At 60.3% G+C, this 26,128-nt stretch overlaps 10 protein-coding genes and 2 non-coding genes across 12 annotated transcripts; 7 read left to right on the forward strand and 5 right to left on the reverse strand.

Annotated features, from left to right (window-relative positions):
- Positions 1 to 415: 415 nt before the first annotated feature.
- On the forward strand, positions 416 to 4,011 carry A1Q1_01457 (uncharacterized protein; the record flags this gene model as incomplete). Its single annotated transcript, XM_014324496.1, has 7 exons — positions 416 to 447; positions 551 to 889; positions 934 to 1,009; positions 1,142 to 1,784; positions 1,849 to 2,141; positions 2,240 to 3,124; positions 3,178 to 4,011. 7 exons carry the CDS (start codon positions 416 to 418, stop codon positions 4,009 to 4,011), a joined length of 3,102 nt encoding a protein of 1,033 aa, XP_014179971.1.
- Positions 4,012 to 4,748: 737 nt separating this feature from the next.
- A1Q1_01458 (endoplasmic reticulum protein) lies at positions 4,749 to 6,952 on the forward strand (the record flags this gene model as incomplete). The annotated part of the gene is made up of 4 exons (XM_014324497.1): positions 4,749 to 4,773; positions 5,027 to 5,151; positions 5,313 to 5,446; positions 5,533 to 6,952. 4 exons carry the CDS (start codon positions 4,749 to 4,751, stop codon positions 6,950 to 6,952), a joined length of 1,704 nt encoding a protein of 567 aa, XP_014179972.1.
- A 390-nt stretch (positions 6,953 to 7,342) lies between these two features.
- A1Q1_01459 (uncharacterized protein) lies at positions 7,343 to 9,030 on the forward strand (the record flags this gene model as incomplete). Its single annotated transcript, XM_014324498.1, has 2 exons — positions 7,343 to 8,184; positions 8,235 to 9,030. 2 exons carry the CDS (start codon positions 7,343 to 7,345, stop codon positions 9,028 to 9,030), a joined length of 1,638 nt encoding a protein of 545 aa, XP_014179973.1.
- Positions 9,031 to 9,084: 54 nt separating this feature from the next.
- Positions 9,085 to 10,283, reverse strand: A1Q1_01460 (uncharacterized protein; the record flags this gene model as incomplete). The annotated part of the gene is made up of 3 exons (XM_014324499.1): positions 9,085 to 9,468; positions 9,513 to 9,608; positions 9,675 to 10,283. 3 exons carry the CDS (start codon positions 10,281 to 10,283, stop codon positions 9,085 to 9,087), a joined length of 1,089 nt encoding a protein of 362 aa, XP_014179974.1.
- A 289-nt stretch (positions 10,284 to 10,572) lies between these two features.
- A1Q1_01461 (putative WD repeat protein) lies at positions 10,573 to 12,165 on the forward strand (the record flags this gene model as incomplete). The annotated part of the gene is made up of 2 exons (XM_014324500.1): positions 10,573 to 10,788; positions 10,831 to 12,165. 2 exons carry the CDS (start codon positions 10,573 to 10,575, stop codon positions 12,163 to 12,165), a joined length of 1,551 nt encoding a protein of 516 aa, XP_014179975.1.
- A 422-nt stretch (positions 12,166 to 12,587) lies between these two features.
- On the forward strand, positions 12,588 to 12,708 carry A1Q1_t346. The gene has a single exon. It is a non-coding gene; the product is annotated as a tRNA-Pro (tRNA).
- A 340-nt stretch (positions 12,709 to 13,048) lies between these two features.
- A1Q1_t373 lies at positions 13,049 to 13,131 on the reverse strand. The gene has a single exon. It is a non-coding gene; the product is annotated as a tRNA-Ala (tRNA).
- A 338-nt stretch (positions 13,132 to 13,469) lies between these two features.
- A1Q1_01462 (transcription corepressor) lies at positions 13,470 to 16,487 on the reverse strand (the record flags this gene model as incomplete). The annotated part of the gene is made up of 6 exons (XM_014324501.1): positions 13,470 to 13,641; positions 13,679 to 14,194; positions 14,365 to 15,555; positions 15,593 to 15,702; positions 15,743 to 16,225; positions 16,335 to 16,487. The coding sequence occupies 6 exons, from the start codon at positions 16,485 to 16,487 to the stop codon at positions 13,470 to 13,472; spliced, it is 2,625 nt and encodes an 874-aa protein (XP_014179976.1).
- A 275-nt stretch (positions 16,488 to 16,762) lies between these two features.
- A1Q1_01463 (uncharacterized protein) lies at positions 16,763 to 17,956 on the forward strand (the record flags this gene model as incomplete). Its single annotated transcript, XM_014324502.1, has 4 exons — positions 16,763 to 16,999; positions 17,055 to 17,315; positions 17,397 to 17,625; positions 17,682 to 17,956. The coding sequence occupies 4 exons, from the start codon at positions 16,763 to 16,765 to the stop codon at positions 17,954 to 17,956; spliced, it is 1,002 nt and encodes a 333-aa protein (XP_014179977.1).
- Positions 17,957 to 18,166: 210 nt separating this feature from the next.
- Positions 18,167 to 20,121, reverse strand: A1Q1_01464 (uncharacterized protein; the record flags this gene model as incomplete). The annotated part of the gene is made up of 6 exons (XM_014324503.1): positions 18,167 to 18,296; positions 18,357 to 18,482; positions 18,544 to 19,325; positions 19,394 to 19,465; positions 19,604 to 19,716; positions 19,764 to 20,121. 6 exons carry the CDS (start codon positions 20,119 to 20,121, stop codon positions 18,167 to 18,169), a joined length of 1,581 nt encoding a protein of 526 aa, XP_014179978.1.
- Positions 20,122 to 20,750: 629 nt separating this feature from the next.
- A1Q1_01465 (uncharacterized protein) lies at positions 20,751 to 22,544 on the reverse strand (the record flags this gene model as incomplete). Its single annotated transcript, XM_014324504.1, has 7 exons — positions 20,751 to 20,836; positions 20,896 to 20,998; positions 21,162 to 21,217; positions 21,605 to 22,010; positions 22,065 to 22,072; positions 22,252 to 22,354; positions 22,536 to 22,544. 7 exons carry the CDS (start codon positions 22,542 to 22,544, stop codon positions 20,751 to 20,753), a joined length of 771 nt encoding a protein of 256 aa, XP_014179979.1.
- A 1,126-nt stretch (positions 22,545 to 23,670) lies between these two features.
- Positions 23,671 to 25,151, forward strand: A1Q1_01466 (proteasome regulatory subunit 12; the record flags this gene model as incomplete). The annotated part of the gene is made up of 6 exons (XM_014324505.1): positions 23,671 to 23,673; positions 23,728 to 23,838; positions 23,893 to 23,918; positions 24,013 to 24,242; positions 24,343 to 24,951; positions 24,994 to 25,151. The coding sequence occupies 6 exons, from the start codon at positions 23,671 to 23,673 to the stop codon at positions 25,149 to 25,151; spliced, it is 1,137 nt and encodes a 378-aa protein (XP_014179980.1).
- Positions 25,152 to 26,128: the final 977 nt, after the last annotated feature.

A 26,128-nucleotide genomic window follows, 5' to 3' on the forward strand; every position in this document is an offset into this window, starting at 1 on the left:
TGGCTGGGTTCTTCGAGAAGCAGGGAGGCTAGGAGGGGAAGAGATCGAGCGCCATTCCGAAAGAAGGTCTGCCCGCGATCAAACAAGGATGAATAATCAGCGTCTGTGAGCGCCCAAGGCGAGTCGCCAGTCAGTCACTTTGGCTTTGTTCTGTGTGATCTGTGTGCGATCCGTGTGATCTGTGTGACGAAGCACGAAACAGGTGCGCGGCACGGAGCAGACGCGAATCAACGAGATTACATATTGCAAAGTTCGCGTCGAAACAAGGAAACGCGGCTCATCCCCAGGTGCTCGGGCGTCCGCTCCGAGCGTTTCTTGTTTGAAAGCGGCAGTTTCGCGAAATCAGCTCAGGATCCATCGTCAGGTGTGTCGGGTGTCAGGTCATAACGGCCGAAGGGTCAGGTCAACACCCGCCATGTCTATCATCGCTCCATCGGCGCAGACTGCGTACGCGAGCGTGCCCAACTCGCGTTTCCAGTGTTTGTATAAGATGATGGTCCGCTGACCCGCTTCACCGCGATCGCGGACGTTCCGCTGACACTGCGGGCAGCTTTATTGCTTTCCTGCTTGCGTACGACAGTGTTACCAAGAGCTACGGTTCGATCAAGCCGGATCCGATCTGCAGGCGAATCGCGGAGCTCTGGGAAGCAGCCCACTCTGAGGATCCTCCTCAGCTCCTCAGGCCCACCGGAACTGGAGGATGGAGGACCTGGGAGGGCGGCAATCCCCAAGGCAACCGGCGACTCGCAGGGTTTTACCAAATTCGCATAACTCTGCTCGAGACTCAGCTACAACCTAACTCTGGCCGCGCATGGTCGCACGCATGGTTGCTTCCGGTCATCTTGCCACGTGATCCCACGTCATTTCCCCCGAAATCCAGGCGCTTATCGTACTTCCACCACTGAATGTGTTGACTGAGCCAGCGTCACCCAGCGTAGGAGGCACCCACCCTACAGCCAGGCCCCGCCAGGTTGTCACCGTCACGCAACCTCCACCAGTCCATGCCACTGTAAGCGCCAGCCGAGCGACCTACGTCTTTCAAGCTCTGGGATCTGGCTGCTGGCTTGGCTCTGGCGAATAACCACCGGCGAACATTCGCGACCACCACCACTGACCGACCCCAATCCTCGACTGATAGCAGGTCCATAGGGACCGAATCCGCCTTCTGGCTATGTCCGACATGCCGCCCAACATCCCCCTCCGGCCCCCGCGACACCATTCCGTCGCCAGAGGCTCGAGCACGGCGTCCGTCGCCTCCGTTGCCTCGGTAGCGTCTTCCTCGAGCTCCGCCTCATCTTCAAAGCGGGCACCGCCGATACCACCGAAGACCTCCCGCGTCATCGATCAATACCACGCCGATCGCAACCCCGCTCAATGGGCTTCTTCTAGAGGCTCTCTCATACCTGCGCCCCAGCGTGCGATTCTCGCACAACCACCTCAGGCCCCGAGGAGCCGAGCGCAGCCGCGCACGCAAGCGTTCTCCACGCACCAAGCTCAGCAGCGTCAGGAGAACCAACTTGGACTCATCACCCGAAGACCACCGGGCCGAGTTGCCGCCATGGTGACGTCGGCGCAGCAGCGATCCAATACGGCGACCTCGACCGGCTCAACCCAGAGCTTCACGTCGCTCGCCAGATCCGTGCTTAGCGCTGCGGGGGCTGCCGGAAGCGCTGTCGCAAACACGGTCGTTGGGTCGGAGAAGACGCGAGGACCAGGAAAGGAGACGATCTTCCTCGTCCCCGGCTGGGGTGTAAAGCGCCCCACGAAAGATGGCAACGAGCTCGGTGAGTGCATATGTTCGCTCGGCGGCTGACGTGACAGCCTTTGATCTCCATGTTACTACGTCAGGATTGTGTGTGTTCGAGCGGGATCCGGGGAATGTGTCCAGGACGCAGCGTGCAATGATGAGCCTCGTTCGACGGTTCGCCGCCCTTCCTGCCATCCCGACGCTTCCGCCAAAGGGCAAAGGAGCGCTCATGGACGACAAGTTGACCGACTCGCCCACGAGCGACCCGGCGGACGATAAGGATCTGCCGGAGGTGGAGGACATGATCGATCTGGACTCGCCCCCTGGCACTCCGAAGAAGGGAAGGCCACCTCCTCCGCCGAAACCGAAGCCGGAGGCGCTGAGAGGTAACACCGTGTCGAGGAAGGGGGCCTTAAACTCGACTGACACTAAGCCCACAGCCACCCCGCCACCCTCAACGAGGAGGCGCTCGCCTTCCCCGCCGTCGCGTAGATCGGCTCGCCCACGAGCGACCCGGCGGACGATAAGGATCTGCCGGAGGTGGAGGACATGATCGATCTGGACTCGCCCCCTGGCACTCCGAAGAAGGGAAGGCCACCTCCTCCGCCGAAACCGAAGCCGGAGGCGCTGAGAGGTAACACCGTGTCGAGGAAGGGGGCCTTAAACTCGACTGACACTAAGCCCACAGCCACCCCGCCACCCTCAACGAGGAGGCGCTCGCCTTCCCCGCCGTCGCGTATCCCCTCCACTGACCAGGTGTTCTTGGACAACGAACAGCTGCGGCTCGCCCACGAATATTTGGACACCCGTCTGCGCCCCTTCTGGTCAACGGCCTTGCCGAATCGACGAGTCGCGCTGTCGCTCTACACTGTCAAGTTGATCGACAGCAAGCCTGTGCCGGAACCTGGTCCGGAGCTGTTTGATAAGCAGCCCCTCATGCGAACGACGTTCACGACGAACAGCCAAGGTGTCTTCATCCACCACTTCGCCATCCCATGGGAGCGCATCTGCACACACCCGGAGTCGATCGGTCTCGCGTTCTCGGAGGACCCGCAGAACAGCGACCCACACAAGGACTGGGGGCTGGTCTTCCGAGCACAACTCCTCAGCGAGGAAGGTCCCGATGGACTGCAGCGAGCGACGACGTCCGACTCGATGAACAGCACGGACAGCAGCAGGAGCAGCAGGTATAAGAGCAGGTTAGCGCGCGCTGAGGGTGCTGCTACCAGCTTTTTCTCCCGCTCTGAGATTCCGAATCGCAACGACGGCGATGGCGACCAGGAGATGGGTCTGATGGGACTCGGCGAAGCGAGCGCGGAGGCCATCAATGTTGCCAACATTCAGAGGCCAGGAGGTGTGCGCATCATCTCTGACTTGGTGAGTTGGGAAGTCGCCAAATAGAGACTGACGAACAGGATGACACGGTGAAGCACAGTGATATTTTGAGTGGACCCCGCGAGGTGTTCCGCAACGTTTTCTGCCGTCGCCTTGAGGACATTCTCGTGCACGGCATGAACACGCTGTACCAGGACCTGACGCGGATCGGTCTGTCCGGTGTGCACTTCGTGTCCAACTCGCCGGTATCCATCTACCCGCTCGTCTCGCAATTCCTGCAGCTGCACAAGTTCCCGTCGTTCTACTCGCTCAAGCTCAAGATGTACTCTTCGCGCTCGATCGTGACGTCTCTTTTCGAGGGCGCAGGTGACCGCAAGCGTCCCCCGATCGAGGACATCATGAACGAGTTCGGCGACAGCAAGTTCCTCATGTTTGGTGACAGTGGTGAGCAGGATTTGGAGCTTTACGTGTCACTCGCGCGCGAGCGGCCTAAGCAGGTGCTCGCCATCTTCATCCGCGATGTCACGAGCAGCCGCGCTGAGGAGGCGCGCAAGGTCGCCGAGAAGGCGGGGCTGATGAGCCACTCTGAGCTCGCCGAGAACGAGTCGGCGAAGCAGCGCCAGGAAGAGCACGGCGTCTACGCCAGCGGCAACACGTACGACCGGTCTCCGAGCCCGACCAGCTCTGGAGCCAGTACGCCGACATCGACCATCAGCCGCCAGCCGACGGACCAGGACATGAAGCAGACGATCGCGGACCTGCAATCGCTCAGCGCCGAGGAGCAGAAGGTCCTCAAGCGCGCTGCGCAATGGGAGACGCGCGTGAACCAGGCTCTCGACGCTGTCCCGCCCGGAGTCAAGCTCATCTTCTTCAAGGAGCCGGAAGAAATCGAGAGCGTTGCGCAGGCGCTCGTCGAGGCAAACGTCTAGTCGTTGATCTCAACACCAATGTACCATAGCTTAACCACATGCAACGATTGCAATATAGCAAAAGCCGGCGCCTTCCCCGGGCTCAGCGCGTTAGCTCGGCCATGGCGTCAACCGAGCCAACTCTGATAGTGGCATAGCCTTGGCATCACCACGCCGCATGTGCGCTTCGGGCATTCAACGCTCGATCGACGGCGGGTTCTGGTCTCGTTACACATGCAAGTGCATGCTTTGATCCTGGACAATGCGATTGCATGCTAATGTGCACCTTTGAGGACTACTACGGCCTGCGCAATCGCTTTTGCTTGCTGGGGGCGAGCCTGGGTGTGTGCCAAATTAATGCCATGCGATGTGCCGCTTTCGTCATAGGCACGGCGCATCGTGTGCGTCATGCTGCCAGATTCGTCGGGGGGGGTGATCGTCCCCCACTGCGGTTCAGGACGGAAACGCGAGGAAACAACCCAATCTGGGCAAATCTGGGCATTAAGGTCATGCCAAGCCTCCCTCTAGGGTCTGCGCGTGCTGCTCACCTCAGCACCTCGGCGACACAGCCATCGCAGCTCGCAGACTTGGGCATCCTGGGCGCGGGGCGACGATTTTCGCCGCCCTCGCCGCCTGCACCTTGCCGCCCGGTGGAGGCACGTACGGGCCAGATAACAAACGTGCATCCTCGCTCTGCGTGCGTGTTTCCCTCACACTTTCGTTTCTGCTGCAACTCTGCTCTGCACTGCACACGCAGCATGCTCGTGTCCGACGGTGTACCCGGTGAGCTCAGTTTACGAGAGTCGAGCTGACGGTGCAGTCAAGACTCTACTCACCACTGTCTTCTCTGTGAGTTGATCGACGCCGATCCCCCGACAGGGGTATGCAATCCGTGGTCGGCGGTGACGGCCGCTACTACTCGCCGCTTGGAAGTGCCCCGCACTCGCAAGACCCCGCAACGCTTGTCATACGAGCTGCACACGACCGAGACGCTCAAGAAGTGGAACTGCATGAGCTGACACGCAGTCCATCACAGAGGTCTTCCTTCTATGTTTGGCTGGATACATTCTCGCTGCGACCGGCGTGACCGACAAGGCGACGCAGCGTAAGCTCAACGTCATCAATGTGTCGCTGTTCACGCCCGCACTGTTGTTCTCGAAGGTAAGTCTTTGTCCATCTAAGCGTCCCGGGTTTCGCCCGCGTCCGTGAGATCGTGCTGCACTGCGCGAGATCGCGAACGTCATGTCGCCTTAGGAGGCAGCCATAATCATGACATGGCGCTTCGCTACCCTCGGCTGTCTACATCCGCTAACGACGACCAGGTCGCCTTCTCGCTCACACCGGCAAAGCTGAAGGAGCTGTGGATCATCCCTCTCGGCTTTGTGCTGATCACCGGTGTGTCGGCGCTCGTTGCATGGATCCTGTCCAAGGTGTTCCGCTTGAAGAAGAGTCAGACGTGAGTGCAACGCGGTGCGGGGCCCGGGCAACCGGATATCGGGCCTTCCTCGCCCCCCAAAATGTCATTACTGACAGCTTCCCCAGTGCGTTCGCGATCTGTGCGGCCATGTTCCAGAACTCGAACTCGCTCCCGATTGCGCTGGTGCAGTCGCTCGTCGTCGAGGTCCCCGGCCTGAAGTGGGACAAGGAAGACAACAAGGACCAGATGCTCGGTCGTGCCCTCACGTACATGGTCGTCTACTCTACGCTCGGCATGGTGCTCCGCTGGAGCTGGGGCGTCAAGCTGCTTAGCAGCGCGGATGACGATGCCGAGCACGAGGACGCCGAGGAGGGCCGCGTTCCGGACTCGATCGAGATCACTGCTGGTGCCCAGACGCCCGGTCAGAGCGGAGTCATGGACGTCCACATTCCCCGCGCCGCGTCCCCGGAGCCTGTCACCCCGCTCGCTGGCACGCCTCTGAACGGAACGCCGCTGAACGAGCACCAGCGCTTCAACTACTCGCCTGCCCGCCGTTTGCGCTCGCCGTCGCCGGCCGGGTCGGGCTCCGCCGTCAGCACTAGCCACCGTCTCAGCTCTTCGCCCCTCGTTTCCCGCGGCCGCACGTCCACGCGTCAGAGCAGCGCCAACGCCTCCCGCTCCGGTTCACTCATGAGCGTCGTGTCCAACCGCCGCCGACTCTCTAGGACTGACTCGGCGCGCGAGTTCTGGGGTCTGCCCGAGCAGCCCAAGGCAGGTCACTCGGGCATCGTCCACGACCTCGACGACGTTACGGAGGACTCGTCGGAGAGCGAGCTCGAGGACGACGAGGCCGATGAGTGGGGCTCTATCCGCGCCGACGTTGGCACGACCCGCTCGCCCTTCTACGCCGAGCTCAAGGCCCGTGCCTACGCGTACTGGGCTGCGTTCTGCAGCTTCATGACTGTGCCTACATGGGCGGCGCTCGTGTCTGTCATCATCGCGCTCATTCCGCCTCTCCAGGCCGAGCTGAACAAGTTCACTCCTCTCAAGGCCGCTATCAACAGCGCCGGCCGTTGCTCCATCCCCGTCACGCTTGTCGTTCTCGGCGCGTTCTTCTACACGCCCAAGCCGCCGCAGCTTCCCGAAGACGAGGAACAGAACGGAAAGGGCTTTGGCAAGTTCATCGAGCGCAAGCTCCGTTCTCTCCGCTCACAGGAGGACCTGCGCTACGCAGGCGAGAGCAAGACCGTGTTCGTCGCCGTCATGTCCCGCATGATCCTTGTCCCCCTCGTGTTCCTCCCCAGCATCGCGCTCATGGCGCGCTACGACTGGTTCCGTGCCGCCGAGGACCCTGTGTTCATCCTCTGTGCCGTACTTCTCGTCTCCAGCCCGCCCGCCCTCACCCTCGCCCAGATCACGCAGGCCGCATCGGGCGATGCCTTTGAGAGACTCATCTCTCAGACTATCTCGTGGAGCTACGCTGTGCTTACCCCGCCGTGTACGCTCATCTATGTCGTTGTTGGTCTCCTCTTCGGAAGGCTATAAGCGAGCACTGAAGGCGCGCAGCAGACCTGAGTTACCCACCATCTGCTGCCGCCATACTTTAATCTTTTATTCTTAGCACACGCAAAAACATGCGGATGTAGCATAGCATGCAAAGAACTTTGACTGCACTGTCTCTTCTCACGCTCACGCCATGATCAGGGGTGTCTCAGTTATTCTGAGGTCGCTGGGATCTCTGGATCTCTTTCATCACGGCAGCCTTGCAACAACAATAGCCACAGCGATTTGCTCCCGCGCGATCGGCAACTTCGCCCAAACCCTCACTGACGACACAGGCAACACGGGATATCTTCCTGATTTCTTTGGATTTAATCCAACCACCCTCCTCTCTATCTCGGCGATCAACATCCTCAGGCTCTCGGCGTCCAAGCCATGTCCTCGTACACGCCGGAAGACGCGCCGGCGACGATAGCGGCGCAGATGGACATGTCGTCCGAGCTCGCGAACCAGGCGGCGGCCGAGGCCGCCGTCGCGGCCGCGATCAAACACGCGCAAAACGTCGACTCGCACCACACCTCTCACTCCCACGCACACCATCCACCACACGCCCACGCCCACGCGCACAGCCAGCCACGGTCCGAGTCTTCCTCGTCTGCACCTCATGCTGTTGGGGGTGTATCGGCCTCAGCGTCTCCGGGTCCTCAGCCCGGCCAGGGCCCGCCCCCGCCAGCACCGTACCGCCGCCCGCCTTCCTTCCCCTTCGGCCCGCCGCACCGGCAAGCGCCTGACAGTCCGCTGTCGAATGCCCAGCAACTCGTGATCCTGCGCGAGTTTTACGCACGCAATCCGAACCCCGGCCGCAGGGAGTTGGAACAACTCGCAGAGCGCACGGGACGGCCATGGAATAAGATCAGGGAGTACTTCCGCCAGCGCCGGAACAAGCTCCGCGGCCTCGCGGATTTGGAGAGCATGGATGAGCCCGGACGTGCAACGGGGTGGCTGCAGGTCAGCTACCGGCCACAGCCTGGGGCTTCCGTGTCCCAGCTCGCGCTGTACAATGCGTATCGGTCCAGGTTTGACCCGTACGCGACCACAGCGCCGCTGCTGGGCGGACAGGAACTGATCCAGCTCGCGTGCGCTACCTTCCCCGGATGCGAGATGGCGAGGGACGAGGGCGACTACGTCCTGCGAGGGCTGAGGGATAAAGAGGGAGGAAGCGAGGAATGGGACCGGAGCGTGGATGCGCTCGTCGAGCCGCTGCGGAGTACGACATGGTAAGTCGGCGCCTGTGTCGCTCATCTTCGGAAGTGAAGCTAACGCCCAGGCTGTTGTCCAACTTCCAGCACCAGACCGAACCCGGTGCACCCTCGATTACGCAGACAGAGCTGTACTCGAGCTACGCTGCGCGATTCCTCGAGCCGCCGACAGGACAGGCAGAGGACGACGAGCTGAAGGACTTCGAGGCCAACATGGCGGCGCAGGACAACGAGGGCGACAACGCGGCCTCGGGGTCCGCATCCGCCGAGGCCGAGAACACCGCGAACAACTCTGGCGCCAACGAGTCAAGCGAAGGAGTGGATGGCGTCGGCGTCGGCGTCGACTCGGGTGTGAGCGGCGTCTCGCAAGAGATCGACGACATCAACAGTTTCCTCCCTCCCGCTCCCGACTCCCCGCCCCCGCCGCAGCAGGAAGAACGCAAACCCCCACGTCTCCTGAATCCCGTCGAGCTCATCGCGCTCACGCGCATGACGTTCCCCAAGGCCGAGCCCGCTGTCGACGACGAAGGGCGGTTCATCATCCGCGGCATCGAGCGGCGCGACGGCGTCGAGAAGGGCCGGCCCCGTACCGCGGACATGTTCCCGTTCGCGCTCGCTAGTCAGCCCAACCCCTCTGATCCCGCGCATCCGTTCACGGCGCTGCTGAAGCGGAAACTTGCGCTGCTGGATCCGGACCCAGAACAACCGCGCAAGCGCGCGGCTGGCATTGGGGTCAATATTGCCCTGCAGCCCGAGCCCGAACACGAATTGAGCCAGGACGAGCGTGAGCTGCTCGATGGCCTCAGGCGCTTCAGAAGCAGCAGTCTCGGCAAGGAGGTTCGAGACGTGTGTGTTCAGCAGTAGACGCAGCCAGTCAGCAGTGGGGTGTAGAAGCAGTACAGCGTAATGCATAGAGATCTAGCGTCCATACCCGCTGCTCGGGACGTTGGCGTACCGCCCTCCCAGTCCGGATGCGGGTCTCCTGAACCCGCTGGTCGTACGGGCGTGCCCGCTCCCAGCTGTCGTGCCTGTAGCAGTGCCAGCAGCGCTTGTAGGTCGGCTTCGTGACGGTGCGGGAATCGAGCTTCCTCGTCCTCTCAGCCCACCCCGCGTAGGACGCACGCCCGGTCTACCTCTAGTAGCCGCTGCGCTGCGTGCCTTGGCGGCGGCCTCGCGCTCCGCCGCAGCCTGACGTTCCCTCTTCCTCCTCGCTGCTTCCTCGGCCTCGGCGGCCCTCCGTGCTTCCTCCGCCGCGGCGCGCTCCGCCGCCCGGTCCGCTTCCTCTTGCAGAGCTGCAGCGTCCTGTCGTCAGCTACGTCCGTCAATCGTTGCCAGCTGGGACTCACATCCTCCGCACCTGTCCACTTCTCGTTCATGACGAGCTGGCGCGTGTGCTCCGCCTGTCCGAGCAGCTTGACGTAGTCGTCGAGCAGCGCCGAGGTCTGCGCGACACGGGTCGCTAGTCGCTGATAGTCAGCTACGTCTGTGCGTCGGTGAGCTGAACGTACCGTGTTGTGCGCCCGTCCCTCCTCCAGCGCACCCATCAGCGTGTCAAAAACAGTGTTGATGCGCTTCAGCTCCGCCAATGACGTCCGCAGTGATTCATCCCTCGCTTCAGCCGTCTGCGGGTCTTCCCTCCGTTCCGGCTCGGCGTCTTCTCTCCGCTCCTCTTCATCAACCTCCTCCACCTCCTGCACCGTTTCGTCCCAGGCAAATGTCGGAGGACGGCGCTCGGATTCAGATGGGCGTTCTGGGGCCTGCGACGTGCTCGGCTGGCTGCGCTCGCTCCTTTCAGATGGCGGGTCGAGCGGCGGACGAGCAGCGGGGCGTAGAGTTGAGGTATGCGCCGGCGTCACCTCAGCCATGCCGGGGGCAAAGAGGGAGAATCTGGGTTTACTTGGTGGTCGGGCGGCTGATGGTGGTGCTACGGGGGGCTGCCGGGAAGAGGACGAAGCAATGCTGCTCGACGCTGAGGTCGAGGCTGCTGCCCCGCGAGGAAGACCTCGCGGTGGGGCCGGGATGTCGAAAGACTCCTCGTCCGCTATGCTCAGGTCCGCAAGAACGAGCGTGCCATCTTCATCGTCTAATGGTTTGTTCGTGAGGAAGGGCGAGTCCATGGTCATGGGTCGGCGACGGAGGATTGATGTTGTGATGTCTGCAGAAGCCGTGCGCGTCAAGTTGTCAACAAACGGCAGCGCGTCGTCCCTGACAAGTTGGCCGGAATACAGCAGTTGATTAGCGGAACCAAACCCTCGCTCAACACCTGATTAGCTTCCAGGCTAATGCGTGGCAAAGCAAGACGCCTGCCGTGCCTGGATTTCAAGATTTCTGAAGTCAGTCGCAAGCCTTGATGTGCAGGTTTCCGAGGACAGCACGTCTTGCATCACAACAAACACAAGAACCACCATGGCGACCCAACTTCCGCCCCCGAAACGACAGAAGTCGAACTACGCCAAGTCGCTCCTCCCGCCTTCGGCGCCGGAACCCGAGGTGCCCGTGCCGCAGATTGTGGTCCAGTTCAAGAACTCGGAGAACGGCCAGAGCCTCGGTCCCGCGATCAACCTCCCCGCCGACACTGCCCGGGATGCGCTGCAGATGCTTGTGAACAAGCTGCGCGGAGAGGTGAGCTGAAGGTTTGACATGTAGCTGACAGGACAGGACGAGGACCCCCTTCCGTACGCTTTCCACCTTCAGGCTAAGGACGCCTCAAGGGTTGCGATCCACGACTCGATTCTCGCCGATGCACTCCAGCCCAAGGCGAGCACGAGCACTGCGCCGGCGTTCTCCCAGGAGGACGTGTTTGAGCTCTGGTGCGAGCCGCAGGCGGTCTTCCGTGTCCGTGCTGTTGGACGGTGTTCTGCTACGCTGTCTGGCCACGCCAGCCCGATTCTCTGCGCCGCCCACTCCCCGACAGGACGGTATGCGGCGACTGGAAGCGGAGATGCGACGTGTCGCGTGTGGGACATGGAGACTGAGACGCCCCGCTGGACGCTTACTGGGCACAAGGGATGGGTGCTCTGTGTCGAGTGGGACGCGCGGGAGAAGCTCCTCGCGACTGGAGGACACGACGGACAGGTGCGCCTGTGGGACGTGAAGACGGGACAGGCGGCTGGACAGCCGCTTCTGGGACATACGAAGTGGGTTACTTCTATGGCGTTCGAGCCGTTGCATCTCGCGAAGGGACAGCCGCGCCTGGCGACGGCGAGCAAGGACGGCACGGTGCGTGTGTGGAACACGGCGACGCGGAAGCTCGAGTTCGTTCTCTCTGGACACGCTGCGAGTGTCAACGTCGTGCGCTGGGGTGGTGAGAACGTCATCTACACCGGCTCCTCCGACCGTACTGTCCGCGTCTGGGCGGGAACGGACGGCAAGCTGATCCGCACGCTGAGCGAGCACGCCCACTGGGTCAACACGATGGCGCTGTCGACCGACTTCGTCCTCCGCACTGGACCCTTCGACCACACGGGCAAGCACCCGAAGGATGACGAGGAGGCCAAGGCCTGGGCGCTCAAGCGGTACAAGGAGCACACGGCGCAGCAGCCCGAGACGATGATCACGGGCTCGGATGACCACACCCTCTTCCTCTGGCCGGACCAGGCGAGCAGCTCCTTCTCCTCGACGGCGCTGCCGAAGAAGCCCGTCGCCCGCCTGACGGGACACCAGAAGCAGGTCAACCACGTCGCATTCTCGCCCGACGGACGCTTCGTCGCCAGTGCCGGCTTTGACAACGCCGTCAAGCTCTGGGACGGACGTACCGGCAAGTTTGTTGCGAGCCTGCGCGGACACGTCGCGGCTGTTTACCGGCTCGCTTGGAGTGCCGACTCCCGTCTTCTCGTCTCCGCGTCCAAGGACTCGACGATCAAGCTCTGGAACCTCAAGACGTTCAAGATCAAGACTGATCTGCCCGGACACAACGACGAGGTGTACTGCGTCGACTTTGTTGCTGACAAGGTCGTCAGTGGAGGGCGCGACAAGGTCGTCAAGATCTGGCGCCACTAATGCGATAGCTCGATGAGTGTCTGTATGTTAGTTATAGGAGTAGACTAGATGCATCTTCCGGTTATGTTTGATAACGACTTTTCTGCTGAAGAGCCATCAGGTAGAGGACAAGAACAGGATGTCTTTGACCACTGTAAGCAGCATTCAAGCCGAGCAAGCCAGCGTAGGCTGTTCAGCGGGTCCGACATTCCCTCTCGCGCTGTCTGTCAAGGTATTGCGACTGTCGAATCCTTCGTGCAATGCTCTCTTTGAGCCTCAGCGCCTGATATGCCTTCATATGCTGTGGGTAATCAAAGCGCCCAGCACTCTGGTCAAGGTGCTCTGTCGCTGCATGCAATTGTTCTGGCGGACAACAACCGGTAAAAGCCTGGTCTGGACATAAGCGGCCAGGGTCAGACTCTAACAACAACCTGTCTTCGGACGTTCTCGTGGTGTAGTGGTTATCATACTCTCTTAGGGTGATCTAACATCTTGAGCTTTGCCTCCTCCTCTCTTCGGAGAGGGTAGTGGGAGTGGCCCCGGGTTCAAATCCCGGCGAGGACCTTCTTTTTCATTTCTCCCAACTCTCAGCTTTGGAACGAGCTGAAAACGAGCCAAATCGACACGGAAAGAGGCTCAGGACGACCTGCAGAAAACCTCCCTCCACCAGCAGCCCTCGAACTTTTTCGCGGGAGCATTTTTGCGCCCGGGGCCCCATCTCTAGGTCAGGGCAATGTCTCTGGATTGCTCCCGATATCGCAATCTGGGGCGCAGGTGGCATTTTTGCTTCCGCTCGTGTTTTCGACCTCTGCACGAGAAAGAGTTCAGTCGGGGGTCCTTCTGGAGAAGCCGCTCACATCCAACCGACGTTTACAGGCGCTCAGGAGCCAAAAAGGAATTGTTCTGGACGACTTAGGAATCGAACCAAAGACCTCGTCAACATTAGACAGTGCTAATGACGCGCTCTACCAACTGAGCTAGACGCCCGTGAACTGTTGACCTCATCCGTGAAACGTTATCAAGACGGGCTGCAGACTTTTACGCAGGGAGAGGCGGAGGGGGGAAGCGAGTCTGTCAGGGGGTTGCATGGACGGAGACTGATAATAGGCGCTAGGCATTGAGGTATGAGGTATGAAGAGGGACAAGCTTGACCACTGACACTTCCTCATGAGCCTCACAAGTGGTGGTACGTGGCGACGCCGTATGGGGGAGAGAGCCGCGCCCTTGCTCGGGAACGCGGCAGCTTGGCCTGCATTCAGGTGACAGCTACATTATACATCGGGTCTACATGTCATACTCTACAGTTTTCATCTGGTATTGGTGGTCTAAAGCCACTCCTGCTCACTGCCCTGCATCCTCCTGAGGATGTTCAGTTGCTCATTGGCAAATCCACCGAGGGCGGACGTGTGGCGCATGGCCTGCAACGCAGCGACGGCGGCATCGCGCTTAACGAGGCCCGCCATGACGTTGGGGGTCCAGTTGGGCTTACCGGACAAACTGCGGTCAGCTTACTCAGTGGACCTGCCCAGCTTACTAGTAGATCGGGCCCATCAGGTCCGCGATGAGCTCCTCGGCACGCTCACGGAAGTTCTCGTCGCCGAGGTATTTGGCGTACTGCTTCAGCCAATGCAGGTACTCGTCCTTGGAGCCAAGGAGACGCGTAGCATTGAGACGCGTTTCGTAGTGACCCAAGCTGAGCGCTTCGTCCCACCACTGCGGCTTGTTGCGGATCTGGGGCGGGTCGGCTGGGAACTTTGCCTCAATCTCGGCGAGAATCCAGCCTGCTGCCGGAGCGCGGCCGCCGCGGGTCCTGGTCTCGTTCAGGGGCGAACCAGCCCACCAAGGTGATGCGACTTGGGTCCATGCTCCGACACCAGAGTCGAACGCCCATCCAGCAGGCTCAGAGGTGACCACGACAGGGCAGCCGTTGGGGCACACAGAAGCTGCCATCACCTGGAGGGTTGTGGGTGAGCCTCCGGAAGTGGAAGCGACGTCGAGAAGATGCGCCATCGACGTAGGGGTGACGACGACATTGCCACGACGGGCGTCACTGTGAGTTAGTATCAAACGCAACACGGCAGGCTTACACTACGCGGACCATGCAGTCAGCGGTCAACACCATCAGCATATCCTTGGCGGCACAAAGCTCAGAGACGGGCGCGGGCAGCTTGAACGACGAAGAACTAAGGTTAGCTGAAACTCTCTCCTTGAGCAACTCACTGCCTTCCAGCGGCGGAGTAGACCCGCACAGAGCCGTCCTCGGATGCGACGGCGGAGAATGATGCAGTCGACACGACGGCCAGCGCCGGCGAGGGGATGAAGTCGGTCCACACGTCCTGGTTGTTGATGCTCAGGGAGACCGTGTTGCTGCCGCTGTCGTCCGACGCATTCTCGGCAGTCAGGACACCGTGTCCATCCGTCTGCTGAACGCGGAGTGCACTCTGAACTGATGGGATGGGGAGCACGTGGCCGCCGCTTCCCGACGCCTGTCCGCCGAGTACCACACGGGGGGCGCGAATCTCTTCGATGCGCGCCATCGGTCGGCTGGCTCCCATGGTCCTTCCCTTGGCTGCGCGGTTGTCGTCCTCAAAGCCAAACTTGCGCTTGTCGCCGACACGCGAGTCATCCATGCCCGCAAACATGCTGGCAGTGGCGGCTGATCCCGAGCCAAAGCTCAGAGGCTCCTCGGCGGCGCGGGAGAAGGCATCCTGGGCCCCGCTGCGAGGGGGAGATGCAGCAGGACGTGCGAGGGGTGCACGGCCACCCATGCTCGGTCGTAGTGGTCCGTTCGAGCTTGATGCGCCGCCTGTCATAGTACCGGACAGGTTGATGCGGCGACCCTTCGGTTTGTTGCTCTTGCGAGGAATGATGACATTGACATGTTCTGTTGCACCGGGTGGGGGTGCGGTGAAGGACGATGACACAGACAGGGGCTTGGAGGGTGCGATGCGTTTCCGCGTTGATTTGTATCCGTACTCATCGAGAATCTTGGACGTCATGTCCGCCTCCGCGAGCTCTGGGAACTCGCCCTCCTCAAACTTGATCGTGCAAATGGTCCCGTCCGCTGAGCAGCCGTAGAGCGTCAGGCCGTCGTTCGCCCAGTCGAGATCCAGCAGCTGGCGCATGAAGACGTCACGGATGACGACGAGCGGTTTGTGCATGGTGTTGCGCCAGATGGAGATGTTGTAGTCATCGGCTCCGAGAGCGAGCATACACGAGGCGTTAACCCTGCTAGGCGTCTCGCCCTTCTGGAAGAACAAACGCGGATTGAACGCGGCGACCTGAATAGTGTTTTGGTGGCCGACGAAGGAAATGTTGGACTGCCATCCTTCACGCTCGATAACAGCAGCAACGAACACCGGCCCGTTCATGGCGTTCGAGGCGGCGATAAACGCACCATCAGGAGACCAACTGGTTGTCAGCTACTTGCATAAATTGCCTAGCTCACCTCAGACGGCGGAAGAAGGTCGACTGCGGAGACAGTTCGAAAGGCTTGCTGATCACTTGCACCTCCTGCCAAGTCTCCGTATTCCAGATGCGCACCGTCTTGTCGTCGGACTGTGGGCGGTTAGTAGTATGCAAGAATGGGAGGACCAACCTGAGTGGCGAGGTAGTTCCCGACGGGGTCCCAAGTGACGCCCTTCACGAAACCCTGGTGCGTATCGATCGTCTTGATACGCTCTGTGCTGTTAGCGAGCATCCACGGAGACCACGTACCAAAAGTGAATCCGTCCCAGATGATGATTTTGGAATCGAGACCGACAGAAGCCAGCATCGAATCGTCGCGAGACCACGCGCAGTCGACGACGTCGGCGACGTGCCCAACTAAGCGGCGGAGCGCCTTCCAGTTCTCAACGTTGACTTCCTCGGAACCGAACACCCTTCCTCCACCCGAGGGATCGAGGTCCCACACAAGCAACACGGCGTCGTCACTCCCACTTGCGAGGTAGCGGCCATGATGCGCCCAACGCACAGTCAAGACCGGGCCAGTGTGCGCCGACATCGTGCAGAGGAGCTTGTGGTTCGCCTCGTTCTCAGCCGCCTCGGCATCCAGGATCGGCAGCGTCGACCAGATCTTGACCTTGTTGTCTGTTGGCGGGGCATGGTGGGGAAGGATCCATGGTGGAAGAAGCGCAAGTCGAGAGGTTCATGTCAGCGGAGGAGCATCGCAGAAACAGCTGGGAACCTACCTTGGCCACCCGTCGCCAATCGCGTCCCATCGGGATGCACGGAGAGGGAGTAGATGGGGCTCTTCGTCTTCTTCTCGCCTGATCGTCAGCTTGAAAGTCGTCAATAAGCTCACCAGCCGCATGCTCGACCCAATTGGGCTTGATGACCCTCATGGCTGGCGGATTCCTCGTGGTTGTTGCAGTTGTTGCAATCGACGTTGGTCCGATCGACGCCTCCGCTTCCTCCTAGACGCATCCTTAAGCTTGGAATGCCGGCCATCAGCGGCAAGTGCCCGCGGCAAGTGCCCGGGTGCCACACGTCATTGAGATTCCGCACGGATGCAATTCAATCATCCACCCAGGCTGACCATCCTGCAATCGTGTAAACAAAGGGTTTATGCGGCCTCCACTCTGCCTTCCTCCACCACCTGAATACATCTCGACGAGAAATGTCGCAGCCCCGCAAGTCCGTCTCGAGCAGGCGGCGCTCTGCCGTCGAGAAGTCCGAGTCAACTACGCCGACACCAGCACCCAAGGACCCTTCGAAGGTTGCGAGCTCGTCGAAGATGACGTTAGACATGCCGCCGCTCGATGTGCCCGATTCCATTACGTGGGACTTCACACCGCCAGAACATCGACCAGTGCAGGAGCTGAGCGAGGACGACAAGGACCGCCTGATTCATGAGGTGAATCCGCCTGACTTGCCAAGCTTCTTCTCTATCGAACTTCAGCTGACAGCAGCTCCTGAACTTTGCGCCGTTCAACGTTCTACACGACATTGCAGAGCACGCACGATCACTGATCTATCCGACCGTCACGAGTGTGGAGCAATGGGCGCAGATGATGTCGTCCGGACGACCAGAGTTTGAGCGTGAGGCCGAGGCAGGCTCGTATGCCCTTGAGACGCTGCTTGAGCAACAGGTAGACAAGGCGTTCGACAAGTTCACCGCGTACGCGCTACGTAACATCTTTTCCGTCCCGGACGGCGTCGAGCTCGTGATGGTGAGTTTCGCAGGAGCAAAGGGGCTTGCCGAAAACCTTCAGTACAGCTTCGCAAGGCTTAGTGATATCAGCTGACGGCAGCCCTGGCACAAAGGCATCGACTTCACGCGCGCGCAGCACGTCGTGGACAACGGCGGCGAAGAGGTGTTACAGGGACGACTCGACGATCTGCGCGCCAAAATTGAGCAGGCTAGATACACGCGGCACCGGCTGATTATGGCCGAAGCCGTGCTGGACAAGAAGCTGCGCATGGCCGAGATGCGCCGGAAGGAAGTCGGATTCGTGAACGATTTGATCGTCGAGGCCGGGCGTGAGTATACTCTCCTCTTACAGCTGGGAGGCTGAATTTCGCGAAGCTGACAACAGTGCACCCGCTTAACGAGCACACGCGCAGCATCGCCTCGTCACTCTCCTCTCTGCACTCGCAACTGGCGTCCCTCGACCCGGCCGACGTGCCCGTGCCGACGACAGGCAGCGAGACGGATGCCTGGGAAGCAGGGCGACAGGCGTACCTCCGCTGGGCCCTCGGACGTGCGATGGCGGAACACGGCGACCGGGGCGCGGACGAACTCGCCCAGATCGAGAAGGAAGTCAAGGAGGTCGGCGACGTGGCGGATCTGGAGGCGCAGGTTCGGCGGTAGCGTCGCCAGAATCGCCGAAGGTAACTCGAGTGGGCCCTGTCTGTATGCCCCTCGTGAGATTAGAGCGAGAGCCGTCGTGAACGGCGTAGAAGTTGGCTTTCATGTGTTATTGTCTTGGGAACTCGTATTGGGTGCTGTATGTTCTTGGAAAATGTACATCTAGTGATATCCCAAACTCTACAATGTCTATTGATTCTGACGCCACCGTTGCTATGTGGCCATGACAGCCACGAGGCGGAAGTGGCTCGCGTCCGGCTCAAGAGGATGGCTCGAGTTGGCCGCGATCTCGCAGGTGACGTAGTGCGCGCCCTTCGTGACCCGCTGGTCGATGTACTTGACACTGGAGTCAGTTAGCAAGAGACATACGATAGCGGAGAGACTGCCCCGCGACGGTACTCACACAGCCATGTTGTACGCCCTCGACCAGTATCCAGGCAACCGGACCGCACCCCTTTCATTGTCGTCGACCCAGCACAGCGCGTCGCCGAGCGAGTACTGCGCCGAGCGGAAGTAGTAAATCGCCACGCTGCGGTCAGCGTCAATACCATGTCCCCCACAGCTTTTTCCAGCCCAGAGGGGCCACTCACCGACCGGCATTGACCTGGATATCGACCGTGATGCGACTGCCTGGCGTGTCGCTGATCCAGTAATGCTTCTCATCATGCCAGTCCCACGCCTTCCACCCCTCGGCTATCCGGGGCGTCATAGGGTGTTCCCTGTCGTTTGCGTCGGCGCAGAACGGCTTCGGCTGCAGCGTGTGCAGCACCGCGTCGCCGGTCTCTGGGTCGAGCTGCTCGGGATCCACGAACAGCTCGAGCGGGGTGAACATGCCCAGACTCCTAACTGCATAGGGACTTGTGGGGAGGGCAAAGTGGCGCTTCTCGTCCCCGATCGCGTGCATCTCTTCCAGGGACCAGGTGCGTTCCCAGTCGTCTGGGACGCGCGTCCAGTCAATACTGCCTGGCGGCTGGGCGATGTTCGCGTCCACCTCGACGAAGAAGCTCGACGGCTCTGTGGACGCGAGCGTCAGTTTCTGGTCCGGCACGGAGGGCAGTCCGTGTCGTGCCAGCTCGCACAGCTGGCTCTCGAGGTAACCGATCACGATGTCTGCTAACAGCCTGTGGCCGCGGGCGTTCGGGTGTAGCCGGTCAGAGAGGAAGAATGCCTCGGCGGTTGACTTTGGATAGCGTGCGTAGTGATCAAAGATGACCCGCTTCAGCGAGACGTACGGTACGTCAAAGTAGTTGGCTATCGGGACGTGGAAGACTTGCGGGTCCGCCCAGCCCTGCTCCTGGGCGACCTTTGGTGCCCAGGCTCCGAGAATCAGCAACGCAGGCTGATTCGGCAGTTCGAGCAGGACGCGGATCAGCTGGTCGAAGAAGTGCATGTAGATCGTGTCCCTGGAGTCAGCGCTTAGAGAAGGGGAGGGACACCTACGCCTGGTCGTTCACGTCGAACTCGAGGATGATCAGATCGGCATCCTTGGCCAGGTGGTGCGTCTGCCGTCAGCTAATCGCGAAGCACTGCTAGCTCAAGAATACGCACGCCACAGAACGCAAAGTAGCTGCTGTCAATGCCTCCAATGGCACTGTTGACAGTGTTGATCCGCGACTGCTGTCAGCTTCCAATGCCCTTCGTCGAGCTCACGTTCGGGAACGTCTCCTTGAACCACTCGTTCACGACCGAGTGGTAGCATCCCGGTCCGGCCGGGTCGCCCTCCGGGTGTTCGGGGGTCGGGTGCACGCCGCGACAGGCAGAGACTGAATGTCAGCTCAGCTAACTCTACACAGCTGCTCGTCGTACATACCGCTTCCTCCAAGCACGCCAATGGTCAAGTCCATCCCCTGATTCAGCCTCGCGAGGAGGTTCCGCATCCTCGCACCACTGCCTTCAACAAGTTTCGACGCTCGCAGCGCATGCTCCCCGTAGATCTCGCACAGGTGTCGACCCCGAGCCGTCGTTCCGCAGATACAGTCGGGCAAGTAAGCCGTCTCTGGTACTGGCTCCTTCGGGTTGATCTGCAGCTGCACTCTCGGGAGCGCGGGGAGGTCGGGCAGCGACTCGTAGTGTGGTGACAGATGTGCGTAGAATACGAGCATAGAGGCGGGAACGAACAGCGCCAGGAGCCAGACGTACCGCCTCATCCGCCTTGGGTTCACCACCATGTCGGAGGTCATCGTGACATGCGGCCGTTGGCGAGTGAGTCCCGGCGGCGAAAGGAAGGCGGAGCGGGGAGTTGGGATGGCTTCGCGGGTGGAGGTCACTGATGTCGCAGTGTGGGGCCGTTCTCTGTCGGTCTCCTCGACTGTCCAAATGAGTGATAATAGTTGGAGGAACGGAGAGCAAGTGGTACTGCTTCCCTTGCTGCGATGTAGTCTAATAGGTGTTGGAGTTAGAGAGGTGGTGACTTTGCGGTGGACATTGAAGACGCCGAAGCACGAAATTAAGTGAATCGGCTGATAACGCCCAGTCAGGGGCCCAACGGCTGCCGCCGGGCCAGGCCTTACGCACTACGGGCATGCACGCACATGGAGAAGGCAACGACGTGAAGATAAACATCCCAACGTGCCGTTGTGGTCCAACTGACGGCGATGTGTGCTATCTGATGCGCACACTGAGGAAGTACTGTGCACTCTCGGGTCTGCCTTGCGCCCTCCACAGCAACCATTGGAGACGACGGCAATGACCAGCCGACCACCCGCAAGCATGTTACACTTCATTCATTCGGACAACTTGATTATGCAATGGCTTCTGCGCTCACGTACACGCTATGGACATGGACACCACTCAGAGCTTAGATGTTGGGCTCGTCGTCGTTGTTGCTCGACGTGAAGCCGAGGTTCTGTCCCCAGAACTGCGAGTTGACGTCCTGGCCATCCTCTGTGACTGGGTTAGCACAGAAATGGACACCCAAAAGCTGTGGGCCGAGCGCTACTCACCGCCGTCCTTGCGGTAGCCGGGGGTGCTCGCGCCAGTCTTGGTGCCCGAGTTGTCGACGTCGTCGGAGCCGTCGTAGTTGGCCGAGTTGTCGGCCGCACCCATCTGGTTCTGGCTTGTCAGCTTACGTCCAGAACAGCAGCTTCGGGCTGTCGACAACGACGCGGCCCAAGGGGTGATCAGCTGCGGCAGCGGCCGTGCCCTATGACGCCTGCAGCCGCCACCACAAGTTCCGTCGTCGTCGCCGATGGTGGCCCAATCAACTCACAGCGCGCGAGTACGCAGAACCCTGGGCGTTGCGTCCGAAGCCACCAGAGGCGGAGCCTGCTACGTCAGCGTGCTACACATGTAGCGTGGAGAATATATGGTTCCAGTCTTCCCTCTTCGTCCGACAAGATGTATTGCGCATTACGACAGCGGCGCAGGGCGTCGAAGTGCAGAAGCCATCGCAACTCGACGGCCCTCGCAGTCTGCCTCCCCATCCATCCTGCCTTGTGCGCTTCTGTTTGTGTGTGTTCTGTGTGCCCCGCGTTCCCCGCGATCCCACTTCCTCCGGCCCTCCGGCTCGATGCTCCACGCCTCGTCTCGTACTACTCTCAAGCTCTCTCAGACTGCATTGAATGATGAACGCCGCTGTGCAAACACGTTGCCCCGGACAGAGATAGAAAGGAAAATGAATGGTGCTACGGAAAGGTGGGTGAGCTTACGCACTGTCGTTGGCACCGTAGCCGGAGTAGTTGGACTGGCTGTTCTCCTCCTGGGTCGAGTTGAGCGAGTTGCCCTGCGAGTCCTTGGCGAGGTTGCCGCCGAAGCCCTGGCCGGTGACGGCGCCGTACTGGCCCTTCTGGCCGAACTGGCCCTCAGAGACCTGAGGCTGCTGCGAGTTGTTGCCAGACATGTTGTCGTTGTTGTTGTTGTTCTGGTTGTTGTTGTTCTGGTTCTGGTTGTCGTTGTTGTTGTACGACTGGTTGTTCTGCTGCTGCTGGTTGTTGTTGTTGTCCTGCTGCTGCTGCTGGTTGTTCTGCTGGTTCTGGTTGTTCTGCTGGTTCTGCTGGTTCTGAGCCTGGTTGGGGTTGATGCCAAGGAAGCCTTCGACGGTCTTGATGTCGACGCCGGTCTGTCTTGGTCAGCGGGTGTGGATGAAGGGGTGAGTGGGTGTCGTGAAACGCACGTAGCTCTCTGTTATGTGTCAGCTGGCAGGCTCGGCAATGCGGGGAAGGGGTCGGTGAGGTCACCAGGTCACGTTGGTGTGTGGGGTCCGGATCGGGGGAACGCGAGGAGCCGGCCGGTTGCGGTTGGATGGATGGATTGACCGCCCGGCTAAAGTGGGGGAATACACGACACTCGACACTACTCACTGAACTGCTCGCCGTACTTGTTGGTGATCTCCTGGCCCTTCTCAGACGCGAGGAACTCCTGCGCCTTACCCGACTTGATAAAGTCCTGCGCCTGGTTGAGAAGCTGCGGGTTAGCTACCGCGCGCGCTGCCGTCCTGCCGCTGCCCGTTGCGTCATATCACCGCACAAACAAAGGCACACTGCAGAGGCACGCGAAGGTTAGGGTTTGCCGCCTTTCAGCTGTGTCTCTGCCTGTGCCCCCGCAGCTCATACGTGATCCAGGATCCACGTCACAGAGTACTCACGTTGTCCATTGCGAAAGGTGTGCGTGTACGTGGCGGTAGTGAGGAGAGTAGTTTTGACAGAGAGGAAGGACGAGGATCGCCTACGTGCATATGTACTGGCGCTGCTGAGCTGGCCAGCGGGACGTAGCAGCCTATGGGCTCAGAAAGCTTGCCGATCCTCTCGATCTTTCCGACGACAGTGCGCCATAGCTGCCCTTGCTGGCCCTTCGGACGCTCGTCCAGAGCGCCTCGCGAGCTACTGCGCACGTACACGCACCAATCGTCTCGTTCGATCGTGCTCCTAACTTCAAGCCAAATACAGCCAGAGCGGTCCGTGAGTCAGGCAACCTCAGGCATCACCGCACTTCGTCAGGTGGATCGCCTGGGTCAGGGAAGACGCTCTGCCGGGTGGCGGCTGCATCGCGCATGATTGGACCACTTGGACACTCGACACGCTCTGTACCCGCCGTTCCCATCACCAGAGGCTATTTGCGATGCCGGCGTGCCCACTTGAGCAACCCTCGCGCCAGTCTACGGATGCCTGGCGAGTCTGACGATAGGTCACGTCTGCATGTTGTAATCCTGCAGAGAGGCACAGCGGACCTAGGTGGTGGGGGAGTTGTCTGCGCGATCGCGAGAACATGCATCGAATTCTCCCGCTTCAAGCTGCCACCTACGTCCAAGGCTTGGTGTGGAAGCACGGGCCGTCGATCAAATGCGTGACCGGCGCTGTCGGCGCCTGAGCGTCGCCTCAAGCGGAGTGCCTGCACTCCCTACCGGCCCTTGCATTGTTACAATCGAGCCAGCGGGGAGGCCGTAACGATACCACTGCCTGGCCGACCAGCCGAGTAGCTTATTTCAATGCCTCGTATCTTCGACCGACACATGCTGAAAGCTGCTGCACTGTCCAGCCTATAGCAGTCGCGATATGCGCTTCAGACGCCTCAAACACGCCTGACCCAAGACACAACACACATGCCGCCCCTTGCATCGCGTTCCGGAAGCACGGTATGCATCTGACTTGTGGAGATCTACACCCCTGAACTGAAAGCGTTGTCACGCGACCGTGGGAGACATCTGAAGGCTAAAGGCGGACAAACAATTCAACTCCGCACTTTCAATGCGGGCATTCACGTGCGTCCTGCGTGGCGGGATTATGGTATTTCCGCCACGTGAGCGTCATGGCGAGCGGCGCGCTGACGCATGATCTCAGCTAGACGTAGCGTTCATTGACGTCGATTCTACGAGCATCCAAGCTATCCCTCTCGTCCTTTATACCCGCATAGACAACTGGGCAACGATGCCCGGCCTTACAACAGCTCAGGTATGTGCGGTTGTAGCTGAGTCGACCAGGAATACTCGAGCTAACATATCTCAGGTTAACGAGCTCTCAGCAACGAATGTGTGAGTCATCAACAGCGATCACCGGTCACTGTGGCCACTCGACGAGGAAGACCGACTTTCAGCTCGGATCCGGATAGTTGCTGACAGCGTTTAGTGTGATTCACCCTCTAGTCCTGCTCAGCGTTGTCGACCACGCTGCGCGTGTCCCGCTGCCCAACAAGAAGCGAGTCCTCGGCGTGCTTCTCGGTCAGGATGACGGCAACACGATCAACGTCGCGAACTCGTTCGCTGTGCCCTTCGAGGAGGATGACAAGGACCCGAAGACGTTCTTCCTTGACCTCGACTACGTGGAGGAGATGTGGCGGATGTTCAGGAAGGTTAACGGTGAGTAGGTTGAGCTGTGGTCGGCGCCGTGGGTTAGATTCTATGAACGCGGCGATCCCAGGCAGCTACCATCACTAAGTAGCAGAAGCTGACAGAGCAGCGAAGGAGCGCCCGATAGGCTTCTACCACACCGGACCGCGCCTGCGCTCGTCGGACCTCGAGATCACGGAGCTGTTCAAGCGCTTCTGCCCGCGACCTGTGATGGTGATTGTTGACGTTCGTGCGCATGGAGGACGCGGAGACACTGGCATTCCGACCGACGCGTACTTTGCTGTTGAGGAGATTCGTGATGACGGAACGGCGACGCAGCGGACGTTCACGCACGTCCCGACGTCGATCGAGGCTGAGGAGGCGGAGGAGATCGGCGTCGAGCACCTGCTGCGCGACATCTCATCATCGTCTGCGGCCGCGAGCTCTTCGCTGCTCACGACGCAGAGCCTGTCGAATCGCGTGTCGGCGCAGCTCGACTCGCTTCGTGGCCTGCACGCCCGTCTGAAGGAGATCTCGGAGTACCTGAACGACGTGCGCAAGGGCAAGATGCCGGTCAACCACCAGATCATCTACCAGGTGCAGGAGATTGTCGGCCTCCTTCCTCAGCTCGGAGGCGATGTCGACCTCGGCAAGGCCTTCCGCGTCCAGGTCAACGACCAGAATGTCATGGTGTACCTCGGCCTGCTTATCCGAACTGTCCAGGCGCTCCACGATTTGAGTAAGTAGCTGTAGTCATGCAGAGGACCTAGCTAACCCGCAGTTGACAACCGCATCGCCAACGCGCAGCAGGAGATCGACGACTCCAAGTCGGCCGAGGAGAAGAAGACGGAAGCTGCGGCCGAGGCCGCGGGCGTCAAGGCCGAGGACGTGAAGCGCGCCAAGCAGGAGAACGCCGACGACAAGGACGCCAAGAAGTAGTAGACCCGTAGAAGTTTGTACTTTATGCACATCATGGTTACACCAGGGCGAAACGGACCGAACCTCCAGCCTTGCGTCGGTCGTCTTGACGGAAGTTTGTTAGTCGTGTGCGTCCTGTGAATGTGTGGGCACGTGACTGACAACAAGATTGGATGGAAGACAACAGTCTGGGTCGATGAGCGAGGAACCGGAGCAGCAAACCCGGGGAATAACGCGTCATGCATGCAGTGATAGGCGAAAGCGTCGAGAGAGATTGGCGACACGCGCAGAAAGGGGAGGTCACGAGATCACAGCAGCTTGGACGGGAAGAGCCGGGGGAGGACAGACGGAGATGGGCGACGTCCCACAGAGAGGTGTGGAGTCAGTGCCGAGATCGGTGGCGCGCCACCACCCAGCGCGTGCTGCCTCGTGATCAACTAGAGCATTTCGAAGATTGGTCTTCCGAGAGTCCAAACCCTGGCATGTCTAGTTGGCTTGGGTCAAGCGTACGTCAAGATCCGGTCTCTCTACTTAATTGTGGGCGTGCTTGGGGGGCGCGGGGATGATTTACGTTAGACGATGCGGGTGATCGAGGGTTGCGTACTGACCTCGCTGGGCAGGATGTACGCTGCGAGGGTTTGGAAGTACGGTGCACACGCAGGAAGTAGCGATAGAACAAGCAGGACGTTGTCGGCTCCGCACGCTCGGTAACCTAACTCATCACTTGCGTTCCCGTGTAGGCCTGTAGGTCTGTGATGTGCGAGACTGAGCGTCGTGATTGCATGTCGCGTACATCGCCACTCGATCAAGACCTCCTATCAGCAGACCACCTCCACACCAACCCCAGACTGGCGGTCTTGGCATCCCGCAGCGATCACCAGGACACGCTGTTGCAGCTGTCGTTCAATCAGAGCCCAGAAGAAGATCAGTAAGCATCATGGCCGGACCGTGGATACGCGAGCGAGTCGAGTGCGTTGATCACGCGGAGGTGCGTCAGC

Source organism: Trichosporon asahii (genome assembly GCF_000293215.1).
Source record: "Trichosporon asahii var. asahii CBS 2479 unplaced genomic scaffold scaffold00050, whole genome shotgun sequence".
Classification (NCBI taxonomy): domain Eukaryota; kingdom Fungi; phylum Basidiomycota; class Tremellomycetes; order Trichosporonales; family Trichosporonaceae; genus Trichosporon; species Trichosporon asahii.